Below are 12,772 nucleotides of genomic sequence, written 5' to 3'. Positions count from 1 at the left end.
TGTTGTTTTCGACTGAGTCACCGTGTCCAGATTTTCAAATTAAATCTGTAGTTTGCGGTCTGACCTTTCAAAGCTCCTCCAATCAGATTACAGCAGATTACAAAAACTTGTCTGTGTCTCTGAGTTTACTGAAATGTAACCACGACGACCACGGCGACCATGGCGACAAGAAAAACACAACTGACAAAGGAAATTAAAGCATTCGACCAAGAAGAAAAGTGCTTTCATCCCAAAAAAAATCCATCATTTAACCGATTATATTACTGTATCCACCTTTTTCCGAACGTCACAAAACGTAAGACGGTTTTGCGCTTCCTGTGGAATTGAATGTTTACGTTTCCATGGTTTCAGTAGTCGCGGTAAACGCATGGATCTTTTTTTGGCTTTTTTTCAATGAAAATCTGTAACACGCATGGATCATCACGCCCGCTTTTAACAATGGATATCACACAAATGGACATCCATTGTTAAAAGAACAAATCGCCTCGTTGTTTACAACTACTTCCGGGTAGAAAACCAGCATGAGAACAATTGTGACGGACGAGATTTTAGCTAGGCTATATCATATTTTTCTGACATCTAAAATGATTGAAGACACATTACGATTTCTGTGTGCACAAGCAAAGTAGTTTTTTCTGTTGCTATGTGTTGTATTTATTCAGTTTGGGGGAATCACGGCGTCTAGAAAGCATCAGTGGCTGCAGCTGACAGGGACAGCTAACGGCGGTAGCTAAGCTAACGGCGGTAGTTAAGATAAGATAAGATAAGATAAGATTACACTTTATTGTCAGATCACTCTGAAATTTGTCTTGCGTCTCATGACGTCCAAGGTTTCACACAAATAATAACAAAATACCAAAAACATACATTTACAAAAAAGCATAAATGTTACCCTCAAAAGTCACAGCTAACGGCGGTAGCTAAGCTAACATCAGGACGTCGTCATCAACTGTTAAAACGCTCCCGTTGTCTGACACGTTGTTGGACGTTTATTGAGTCACTGAGTTATTAAACAGGTCATGATTAGCCCTGCCAATTTATATAGGCCTATAACCATGACTAATTACAAAAATGTGCATACATAAATAGTAATGCTTGTCCAATCACTGGTTTTATAAACTTTACAAACATCAGATTAGTCTAAACGGTGATATAGCTAGGCCTTTGAAAAATGAGATAAAATATAGGCTAAACTCTCGTCCGTCACTATTGTTCTCATGCTGGTTTTCTACCAGGAAGTTGTTGTAAACCACAAGGCAAATTCGTTCTGTCCACCTTATTCCGAACGTCATCTATGGTCAAAACCGGAAGCCGGTTTTTGCATTTCCGGTGGAATTGTATGTTTACGTTTCCATGGTTTTCAGTCGTTGTCATTGTTGCGGTAAACGCATGGATCTATTAACGCTGGCTTTTAACACGGATGGTAATTTGTGTGATAATATCCATTGTTAAAAGCTGGTGTGATGATCCATGCGCTTTACAGATTTTCATTGAAAAAAAAAAAATCCATGTATCTACAAAAACCATGGAAACGTAGCCTAAACATAAAATTCTGTGTGTGTGTGTGTGTGTAGCAGGGGTTAAAGTCAAACAGGAAGTGGTTGTACCTAACAGACTGAGGCTCCTGCGTGGAGGAGGCGGAGGAGTGGGAGGATGAGGCGTGTTGGCTCCTCGCCGTGAAATGTCCACGTCCACCAGAGACACCGTCTCACCTGCAGACACAGATAAGAGATGCAAATAGAGGACACAAGGAGTGTGTGTGTCCATGTGTGTGTGTGTGTGTGTGTGTGTTTGTGTGTGTGTGTGCCATTAAAGAAGCTGCACCAGGCAGGCAGGCAGGATGTTTATGGAAAATTACACCCGGCTAATCAGCTCTAAATCACTGCAATAAAGAAGAAACATCCCATCCAGGCTAATTGAGCTGCTGCAGATTCACTGTTTACCAAAGTCTCCCTCTCTCTCTCTGTCTCTCTGGCAGCAACAGAAACAAAAATCAAACGTTAAGAAGCTCAACAAACTCCCCGACCACGTCTGGACTCGACTCTGCTCCTATATATCTTCTCTATCTTTTTTCTTCTTTTTCTTTTTTAAACCAACATCACAGACCGGTTGGACTCGGCTCGGCTGGTAAACACAACGAGTGTGATGCTGCGTTCAGGATCTTCAGGACTTCTCGGGTTTGAAGTCGCCCGGATTTCAAATATAAGTCGGCCCGAGTCCCGACGGGAGCGCCGATGTTAAATCATCGCCTGGCGCAGCTTTAATGTTTCTGTCTAATTGGTGGTTGAAGCCTGTGTTCATTAAACTCCAAGAAACTACAAAAAACACTCAAGTAAACGCAGCAAAACTGCAGCGGTTTCCTCTGAGCTGCTCCGTCTCATGAAGTCAGCTAAATATGTCTTTCTTTCTTTCTTTCTTTCTTTCTTTCTTTTTTTTTGTTGGTGTTGCAGACTGGAGCTTCAGACCTTCCTCTCCGTCCTCGCCGTCACCCAGAGGCCTCGCTGTGCTAAATCTGCTCTCGCCTCGTCTCGTCTGGTCTCTCCGTGCACCAGTTTACAGAGTCTGACTGGTGAGAACGGGTTTCACACTTCAGCTGTTGTGAGTCCCAGTTCAGAGGCTTCACAGGCGACCGTTGGTAAAGGGGACGGGACGGTTTTAGCCTTCGGAGCGTTTCTTGATTGCATCCTAACGTCAAACATTTGAAAGTGGCGGCTTTTTTACACTTCCAACTAAAGACCACCTAACCCGAGACCAAGTCAAGACCAAGACCAAACCAATGCGAGACCATCACTGAGTGCGTTTACATGCATAACTGGAATATTAGTAATAACCCGGTTGCGCACAGCCATGTAAACACCAATAAACCTTTTGAAAAACCCGAATATGCTCATATTCCGGTTTTTAAAAACCTGAAAAAGACCCCTGGGTTACTCCTTTTCTAACCCGAATATTTGGTCATGTATGCCTATCAGGATATTCCCATTGAAAGGAATATTAATTTGTGTTCTGCGCATGATGGAATATAGGTATTTTGACCTACAGGAACTACCGTACTTGTAAATATTGAAGACTGAATAGAATAGAAAGCTTTTATTGTCATTATATATCAGTAGAACGAAATTGTGTTGCTACTCCACTGGGTACTCAATATACAATCAATAAATAGTAAAATAGTAAAATAAATGAAACAAATAAATAAAACCAACAACATCTATACAGAGAGTGCGTAGGCGTAGGCTACAGGCGTTTAATCTGCAACTTTTAACTTTCTAATAAATAAATGTGTGCTCCGGCCACAGACTGTAGGCCTCCTCGTACTTCTCAACGGGCCGGATGCTCACACATGTAAACGGGTTATTCCGAATGTTTCAGAAACCAGAATATTGACCTTAACCTGAATATTGACTGCATACTGACTGTATTCAGTACCAGTCCTCAAAATAATCATCTGGCTTGATATTTACATTATTCCTCCTCAGCTAAAAAGAAAAGATACTGTATATCCGCTTTCTTGAAGTAAGCAAACCCCTCGGTGTGTGTTTGAAAAGCCATCTTTTTGCGGCTTTGAGGGATGTAAACAGCCTAAACAGCGTAAGATCGATCTGCTCTCATCATACGCTGCCGTGGCTATGCAGGGACATACAGTCACAGAACTACTGCAAAACAGGAGCAATTAAAACGAAAACCTTCAGAATCCTTCTTTTAGACCTAAAATATTAGGAAACTATACCTAGGTACAGGTTGAATTTGCTTTAAGGTCAAATGCAAAAAAAATTGAAGACGATATGTTAAATATCTTGGATTTTGTTTGTTGGACGAATCAAAACATCTAAACTTGTCCACCAGAGCGTTGTGGAGTTGTTGGATTGTGTATTTGATGAGTTTGATGAGGGAAACCAAGAAATCCCATAATGAGCCTCCGTAGCGTAGCTCTGAGCAGCTCACGGCTCTGCTCCGCCCTTCTAAAAACAGCTTGCACCGACAATTAAAGGTAACAAACCTACTGCTATGACTATAGGGATTATGGCAATGGGCCAATCTGACTAAATGTTGAACTATTCCTTTAAGGTCAAATGCAAAAAAAGTGAGGATGGTAGGCTACGTTAAATATCTTGGATTATGTTTGTTGGACGAATCAAAACATCTAAACTTGGACTCTTAACTCTTATGAATCCGTTTCCAGATGTTTCATGGGACAATTAATGGAGATTATAAACCAGCAGGTGAATCAGATGTGACAATTATCTTATAAAAGTTTCAACCAGACAAAACATTCACATCAACTCGTGTTGTGGTCAAGACCACCTCACCCAAGACCGAGTCCAAGACCAAACCAATGCTATATACATGCGTTATTTACATGTTTCCTCCTCAGCTAAAAAAGAAAAGATGATTGGATGTAAAATCCTGAACAGAAGAACACAGCACAGAACCTGCTGAAGTCTCCTCCCACTGTTGTCATGGTGACACCAAGTTGTTCAGATGGTTAAACACAAGCAGATACTTTAGTTAATTATCTTAAAGTTATTGAATTACATCACATAAACCTAAGAGAGAAAGTTTGTTCTTTGGTTTGTTTGGGTTTTTTTTTTTTTAAGGAAATTAGCTTGTTTGCTTTAAAATCTACAACTTGTTTATTCTCTGGTTTAGACAAACAAGATGCAACGTTGTTATTAATTAGGGAACTTTAGACGCCATGGGGCTATCGGAGGCTAACTAGCAGGCAAATTCCCCTGTATTTCCATCCAGGCTTCGTCCTTCGTGCTAAGCTAATCACCTCCAGGCTGCAGCTTCATATTTATGTAACATCAACAAGGAAAAAAAATAATAATCCCCACAATCCACAGTTTCTAACATAAAACTTTAATATTAACCAAGGACTGGACGTTTCCTGTTATAAACTGCCAAGTAATGACAGTTCACCTTGAATGCTTCGACCTGATTGAATGTGAAGTAGCCTAATGTTAATTTTATTTAAGCAGGGACGGTGCACAAAACAACATGAACCTTCCCTAAAACTAGCTAGAGATACACTATAGCTCCTGTTAGTTAACAAAAGTGCTAATTTCCCCCAGGAGGTGTTTGTAAATATCTAATTACAACGAAAGTCTTTATTAAAGCTTAACTGATGTTTAACAGGGAGAAGATATTATAAAGTGTTAGCTATATTTACAAATATAAAGAGATAATCAGATTAATAAAAAGCAGGTTTTGGGGGATTCACTCCTCAGTTTTTTAGTTAAATCGGATTAAACAACGTACAACAACACACAGATGTGATTGTGAGACAAAGTGAAACTACAACAAACACAACAACTGAGTCAAATTTCAAAATAAAACGCGTTGATCCTATGTTTATAACCTGTATTATGATTTCAATTAATATGATAACACTTGATCTATCTTAATATACTATATCACATGTTGTCTGTGTTAATTTATTTATACTCTTTCCTCTAATTTATCTATCTATTTAATTTTAGTTTCACTTCTCTAAGGGGACTTTTATTTTGTTATTTCACACTGACTGTTGAATAAAAATGGAAATTCAAACGTGTTTAACTATGAAACCCAGACAAGTGGTTCTGCAGACTGATTGATTCGTTACAGTCTGGAAACACCAAAGATCTCGTCCTCTCTTCCTTATTAATGATTAAAACACAATTAAGTTAAACTTTTCCAGCAGTTTTTTTTTTTCTTTTTTCCTCGTTAGAAAGCGGAGGTGGAACTATAATTCAAAGTGCTTCATTCTGTTTATTCTTTGATGGAGTTCATTATCACATATACGTTTTATATGTTAAAGTGTAAAGTTAGTCGAGCCGACAGATCAGTGGAGACGGGAAACAGAAGAAAGTGGAAATTAAAGTTGAAGTTAAGAGGAGAAGTGAAGAGTGGATGTTAATAAAAATGTATGTAGGTATAATAAAGCCTCAGAATATGAAACAGTAAAAGTCTGACTGACCTCTAATGAACCTGTGTGAAGCGACTGATCAAACCGGTGATTATTAACCTGCTACTTTGAAGAGTTATTGATTGATTATAGTAGAATTTATGTAAACAGAGGTGATCTGAGGTCAGCTGACAGCAGGGACGTGTCTACGAGGTGGGCATCGCTTTCCAATCCAATGAAAACTCTGAGCGTTCATAGTTTTCTGTAATTTTGTCAATGGTCATAAAAATAAATAAAAAATCCACTGCTTTCCTATTGGCCCTTTAGAAGTTGTGGGCGTGTCCTTCTGCGTTTCCACTGAGGACGTTCCTCGGAAACCTTTAGGAGGCGGGAACTTCACAGGAACGTCCTCTCTAACGTGTATTGTTCAGCTCAGTTGGTCGAGGCTATAGTCCTCGCTGCAAGTCATTCCCCCTCTTTCTGTCGCCCCATTTTCCGTCTCTCTATAGCTGTCCTAACAATTAGAAGCCTAAACCCCCCAAAAAATACTTCAAAAAAATATTGTGCGACAGTTTTGATTGTCGCGTGCGCATTGTGCGGTGCTTTCTAATAATGCTGGGGTTTCAAAATGCTGCTTATTTTGGGACTTTCTGTTGGCGTCACATCCTGCTTTATACATAGCTACCGTAAGGCAAGGCAAGCCAATTTTATTTGTATAGCCCATTTTTACAAACAGTTTGTCTCAAAGGGCTTTACATGGCATCATAACAACATCCTCTGTCCTTAGACCCTCACATCCACTGACGAAAAACTCTATGGAAAACCCTTTTAACAGGGAAAACCAGGAGAAACCTCAGGGTGAGCAACAGAGGAGGGATCCCTCAGCCAAGATGGGCAATAATATAAACCAATACTAACCCAATCAGCACCAAGTTCGTCAAATTTGAACGAAGCTTGAAATATAGACTTATTTAATTTTTTTCGGGACAATTTCGCATTTCGGGGCTTCAATACAAGAGGGACATTACATACGAGCAGCATGGAGGTATTTGGATGTTTTTTGGTGTGTCTTTTTGTTACGAAGACAGTTGGTATCCATTTGCAACCGTTATATGGACATGCACTGCTACGCCGAGACCCCCTGTAACTCAGAGAAGCCACGGAGGACTCTGAAACTTCTCCCAGCCCTTAGTCCACATGAGGGGAGGAGGAGATAATGAGTGAAATTTCAATTTTGGGTGAACTATCCCTTTAAGATTTCCACTCTGGAGGGTGGTTTCACTTTTTTTGCGTTTTCAAGCCCCCAAAACTCATTTGGTGGCTACTGGTTTGGTGATTAAACCTTATATAGCCCGCTGATCTGTTCCTATAGTCACTGCTAGCCCCCAAACCAATATATTTGTTGTTGCCCACCCAAAGACAACACCCTATATAGTAAAACCTCTGTCTTTCCAGATCAAACTAGTTGCAAATATATGTATCTGCAGCCCTGGTGGAGAGAGAGTGTGTGTTGGAGGATGATGAAGGTGAAGGTGGAGGCAGCAGCAGAAGCAACATCTATAAGTCTTACCAGTGAAAGCAGAGAGGGAGGCAGAGAGGGAGGCGGGGGAGAAGGCACTGTGGGCCCTGGTCAGTCTGGGCTGGTTGTGGCTGCAGGACACACATCAAAACAAGAGAAGAACAAGAAGAAAAAGAAGAAAAAGAAGAAAGAAGATGTGAGGAGAGTTAGAGCGCAGAGAAGTAGTAGTCGAAGTAGAAGCATTAGCAGCTGCAGAGGTTGAGAAAATTAGGCTTTCTGTGAGTTTGAGTGTGTATGTGCATGTGTGTGTGTGTATGTGTGTGTGCAGGTCCTGCAGCTTTCCTCCTCCTTCCTTCCTTTCTTTCTTTCTTTTCAGTCTGACTTTCCTCTGTTTGATGCGCTCAGCTCTGGCAGTCAATACGTTTGAAGCAATGTTTTTTTAATCATAGCCTTCCCTCGGCGTGCTGCTGTGAATAATGACTAAGCAGTGAGGAGGATAGAAGGTGACAAGCCACAAAGGTTTGAGAAGTCTCTGCTGCTGCTGCTGTTGCTGCTGCTGGTCTAGGAGCTGCTCACTGCTGGGCTGGCTCATGTTATTAGCAGCAGCAGCAGCAGCAGGAGTCACTGGGAAAACAATGATGAGTGACACGTAGCGTCTCTACAGGAGGAAACATGTCTGGACCTCCTCCTGCATCTTTTACATCTAAACTTCAGCCTCATGTTGCAACTTCTGATGATGAAACCCAGTCAGACTGTGTGTGATGATCATCATGATTTAAAGCAGAAGTAAGCGATTCGGTTCGGTGGTTTTGGCTCTAACTTCCTGTCAGTAGATGGAGTTAGCAGTCCCCGCCCTCGTCCCTACGTCACCACATTCACGCGCATCCCTTGGCTGCACACACAGAGAGGACCGCCCCTTTATGCCGTTCTCTCTCCTCATTGGATAAAGGTTGTAGGATACAAGGAAAGTTTTCTCCTCGGCTTACAGCAGAGCAGAGTGACTGAGAGACCCGTGTTTCGGACCAAACACTCTATGTAAGTGATTGCTGTCGGAAGATAGAACTATTTAAGACTTATATTAACGTAAATATTCCGCTTACTTCTGCTTTAACCTCCTACAGTGATCTTATTGTTGTTGTTATTATGGTTATAGTCACACACATCACATCTAAACTTCAGCCTCATGTTGCAACTTCTGATGATGAAACCCAGTCAGACTGTGTGAAGATCATCATGATTTAAAGCTGAAACGTTCAGTTTTTACATCATCAGACCTGCAGCTGAACCATGTGTCATCATCCATGTACAGTCGCTTTAATCTCCTACAGTGATCTTATTGTTGTTGTTATGTAGCCTATTCCAAGGAAATTCAAATGGAAAGCAACTGGACTTGGTTATTTGTCTGGGAAGACGTTTCACCTCTCATCCAAGAGGCTTCATCAGTTCATGTATATGCATCTGACCAGGCTGGGACTGGTCCAACTAGCCTGGTCAGATGCTACATAAACTGATGAAGTCCAAGTCCATAAAGTCCAGTTGCATTCGATTTAACTTTCCTTTCCGGTAACACTTTACTTGAACAGGTATTCATAAGATTGACATAAAACTGTCATAACCAAGACATAACAGCTGTCATAAACATCAATGAATACTTATGACAGCTGTCGTTAAGTGTCATTCGGTAAGTTATGTCACTTTTGATGCAAAGTTGACATTGTTTGAGATGTTTTTGTTATGAGAACTTGACATAAAGACAATTTAAACTGTCATGGCAGTTTAAATTGCCAAACTTTAAAAGTTGTCAGAACAAAAACATCTCAAACAATGTCAACTTTGCATCAAAAGTGACATAACTTACCGAATGACACTTAACGACAGCTGTCAGAAGTATTCATTGATGTTTATGACAGCTGTTGTGTCATGGTTATGATAGTGTTATGTCAATCTTATGAATACCTATTCAAGTAAAGTGTTACCGAACATACTAGGCTATATAAGGTCAGGACTTTTGGCTAAGACCCAGAGGTCTCATAATTGGCTCCAGAGACTTCTCGAAGATTCGGCTTTTTGACACGACATCTTTTTTGTAGCTAATAAACTCTTTTTTACCATCTACAAAGAAGACGTGTCAGAGTGGTCATATTTTTCATCAGCATCGACATCAAAATATACCACATTGTTATTATGGTTTAGGGGTCATTCCTATGTTCCCACAGCCTTATGTTCCCACATTTCTAACTTTTGTTGTCACTGAAAATTAGGCCCTATGTTCCCACAGCCCTTTGGTCCCACCATTGGTTGGGCTAGGCAATGAAGAAAGGAGTTGGTTAAGTTTAGTAAAAAAGACCCGGTAGAGGCTAGACAGGCCAGATAGATAGAGTCCAGATAAGTAGAGAGAGTCCAGTGGGAACATAGGGCCTAATTTTGAGAAAAATCTTAGAACTGTGGGAACATAGGGCTGTGGGAACATAAGGCTGTGGGAACATAGGCATGGACCCGTGGTTTATATGACGTGTGCATGTGTGTGCTGTGCTCACCTGTCTGCGTCCTGCTCAGTCCCAGCAGAGCTCGCCATGGAGTTTTAGAGAACATACTGTTTTGGCTAAGACCCAGAAGTCTCATAATTGGCTCCAGAGACTTCTCGAAGATTCGGCTTTTTGACACTACATCTTTTTTCTAATAAACCCTTTTTGGGAGCGTGCCTGTTCCCACAGCCCTATGTTCCCACTGGACTCTCTCTACCTATCTGGACTCTCTATCTATCTGGCCTGTCTAGCCTCTACCGGGTCTTTTTACTAAACTTAACCAACTCTTTTCTTCATTGCCTAAACACAACCAGTGGTGGGACCAAAGGGCTGTGGGAACATAGGGCCTAATTTTCAGTGACAACAAAAGTTAGAAATGTGGGAACATATAAGGCTGTGGGAACATAGGAATGACCCCCTCTTTTTTTTTTTTTACCATCTACAAAGAAGACGTGTCAGAGTGGTCATCTTTTCATCAGCATCGACATCAAAATATAGGCCTACCACATTGTTATTATGGTTTATATGACGTGTGCGGGAGCGTGCCTATGTTCCCACAGCCCTATGTTCCCTCAGCCCTATGTTCCCACTGGACTCTCTCTACCTATCTGGACTCTATCTATCTGGCCTGTCTAGCCTCTACTGGGTCTTTTTTACTAAACTTAACCAACTCTTTTCTTCATTGCCCAAACCCAACCAATGGTGGGACCAAAGGGCTGTGGGAACATAGGGCCTAATTTTCAGTGACAACAAAAGTTAGAAATGTGGGAACATAAGGCTGTGGGAACATAGGGCTGAGGGAACATAGGAATGACCTTTTTTTTTTTTTTTACCATCTACAAAGAAGACGTGTCAGTGTGGTCATCTTTTCATCAGCATCGACATCAAAATATAGGCCTACCACATTGTTATTATGGTTTATATGACGTGTGCATGTGTGTGTGTGTGTGCTCTCACCTGTCTGCGTCCTGCTCGGTCCCCGCAGCGCACGCCATGTCCACCAGACTCCCCCCAGAAGACACGGAGTAGGTCACCGACGGCCTCTTGTTGTCCAGCAGGTGGTTGGAGCCGCTGCAGCTTTTAGTCCGGAACAGTTTGCTCAGCCGGATCTTTAACGAGCCCTTTTTGGACTTTGAACCCGGAACTTTGAGCGTCTTTTGCGCGCCGGTGCCGGTGGGAGTCCGAGGCTCCGGCGGCCGCCGCCTGCTGGGGGTCGAGGCCAGACTGGGATTCGGACTCGGACTCGTGGCCCAGGGCGAACTCTGCTGCTGCTGCTGCAGCGGCGGGGTGCACGGCGACGGGGATGGAGACATGGCGGCAGCAGCGGTGGTGATGGTGGAGAGCTGTGACTCCCCAGGGCTGAGCTGCGCCGCCGCCGCCGCGTGGAAGCTGCTGATGGAGAAAGCCCCGGACATCTTCTGAACTATTTCCCGTTTCCTTTTCAGTAAAAACTCACGGCGTCCGCGCTCATCGTCGGTCTCCTCCTGCTGCTCCTCCTCCCCCTCCTCCTCTAAGCCCAGGCCGGCCACATCCCCGCTCCCCAGCCCCTCCAGCACCAGCAGAGCGTCGCTGGTCTCGGTGGGGTCGTCCCCAGGTTCGAGCTCCCCGTGAGCTTTGAACAGCATCTTGGGCACGGCGCCGAGCCCGACCCCCAGCTCCCCGAAGCGCCGCGCCAGCTCGAACACGGCGCCGGCGGCTCCCTCCCGGTTAGAGGAGTCGATGACGGTGGAGAGATGATGTTTGTTGTTGGATCTCTCCGCCGCCGCCACCGACAGCAGGGGCAAGGGCCACTCGGGCGGGGTAGTAGTAGTGATGAGTCGATGATGATGCCGGCGGCAGAGCTCCGCAGCGGCGCCTTGTTGCATCTCCACTGGGGGATGCGCTGCCCTATGCTGCTGCTGCTGCTGCTGCTGATGCTGATGCTGATGCTGCTGCTGCTCCTGGGTGTTGTTATTGACAACCGAGCCGGAGCATCCAGATCCAGACCCCTGCAGGCCCTGTAGGCTCTGGTCCAAACCTAAACCCTGCAGCGCATCGACCCTCGGCTGATTCCGACGGTCTAATTCTAAAATCCCTTCTCCTCCGTTCCGCATTATGTTGGAGAAGACGAGCAGCTGAGGCCGTAGGCCGGGGCTGCAGGGAGTGAAGTCGAAGCCCTGCTGGGCCTCCATGGGGCTCTGCTGCTGCTGCTGCTGCTGCTGTTGAAGCTGCTGCTGCTGCTGCGGCGGCGGAGACAGCGGAGACAGCGGGGCTCGGCTCTCCGTCAGCGCGCTGTCCGCTGCGGCCGTGCCCTCGCCGCTCGCCGGGGCTTTGTTTTTGGGATGCTCGAGGCCCAGCGTCGGATCTCGGCTTATATCCAACCCCGCTTTGACGCCGCCGCCGCCGCCGCCGCTGTGAGCCAGGACCTCCTTCTTCCCCTTCCCCAGCCCCGCCACCACCACCACTCCTCCTCCTCCTCCCGGCGGCAGATGATGCAGATTCCCGTTTTCTGCGTCCAAGCGGCGGTCATCCTCGGCCGCGGAAACCAGGCGCATCAACACGAAATCGGGCGACATGGTATCTTGCGCGTTGTTCATAATTATTCCTCGGGATCGCGAGATGAGAATTATGAGGCGACGACGATGATGATCTGCTCTTCACATCGCTCACCGCGTACAGCTATATCTCTTCCCCTATAATAAAGAAGAAAGGGCCAAGCCGCCGCCGCCGCCGCTGCCTCCCATAAAAACGGGCTGTGAGCGAAAATGCCACAAAAAAAAAAAAAAAAAAAAATCTCAAGCGCGTTTTTCCATCCTCCTCTTCCTCCTCCTCCTCCTCCTCCTTCACGACAGGGCAGCA

General features: G+C 44.2%; 1 protein-coding gene across 2 annotated transcripts in view; it reads right to left on the bottom strand.

Annotated features, from left to right (window-relative positions):
• Positions 1 to 12,544, bottom strand: part of socs7 (suppressor of cytokine signaling 7) — a 34,208-nt gene extending 21,664 nt beyond the window's left edge. For both annotated transcript variants that reach the window (XM_085787942.1, XM_085787950.1), the window contains exons 1-3: positions 10,892 to 12,544; positions 7,461 to 7,540; positions 1,608 to 1,712 (exon numbers count right to left, since the gene is read on the bottom strand). In XM_085787942.1, coding sequence (XP_085644068.1) covers positions 1,608 to 1,712; positions 7,461 to 7,540; positions 10,892 to 12,510 — 1,804 coding nt within the window. In that variant the 5' untranslated portion in view covers positions 12,511 to 12,544. The remainder of the gene's footprint in view (positions 1 to 1,607; positions 1,713 to 7,460; positions 7,541 to 10,891) is intronic.
• Positions 12,545 to 12,772: the final 228 nt, after the last annotated feature.

The sequence above is a fragment of the Trachurus japonicus genome, chromosome 1 (assembly GCF_045865225.1).
Source record: "Trachurus japonicus isolate A0001 chromosome 1, Traja_1.0".
NCBI classification, from domain to species: Eukaryota; Metazoa; Chordata; class Actinopteri; order Carangiformes; family Carangidae; genus Trachurus; species Trachurus japonicus.
The sequence above is the reverse complement of the archived record's forward strand: the minus strand, read 5'-3'. Positions and strand labels throughout refer to the sequence as shown.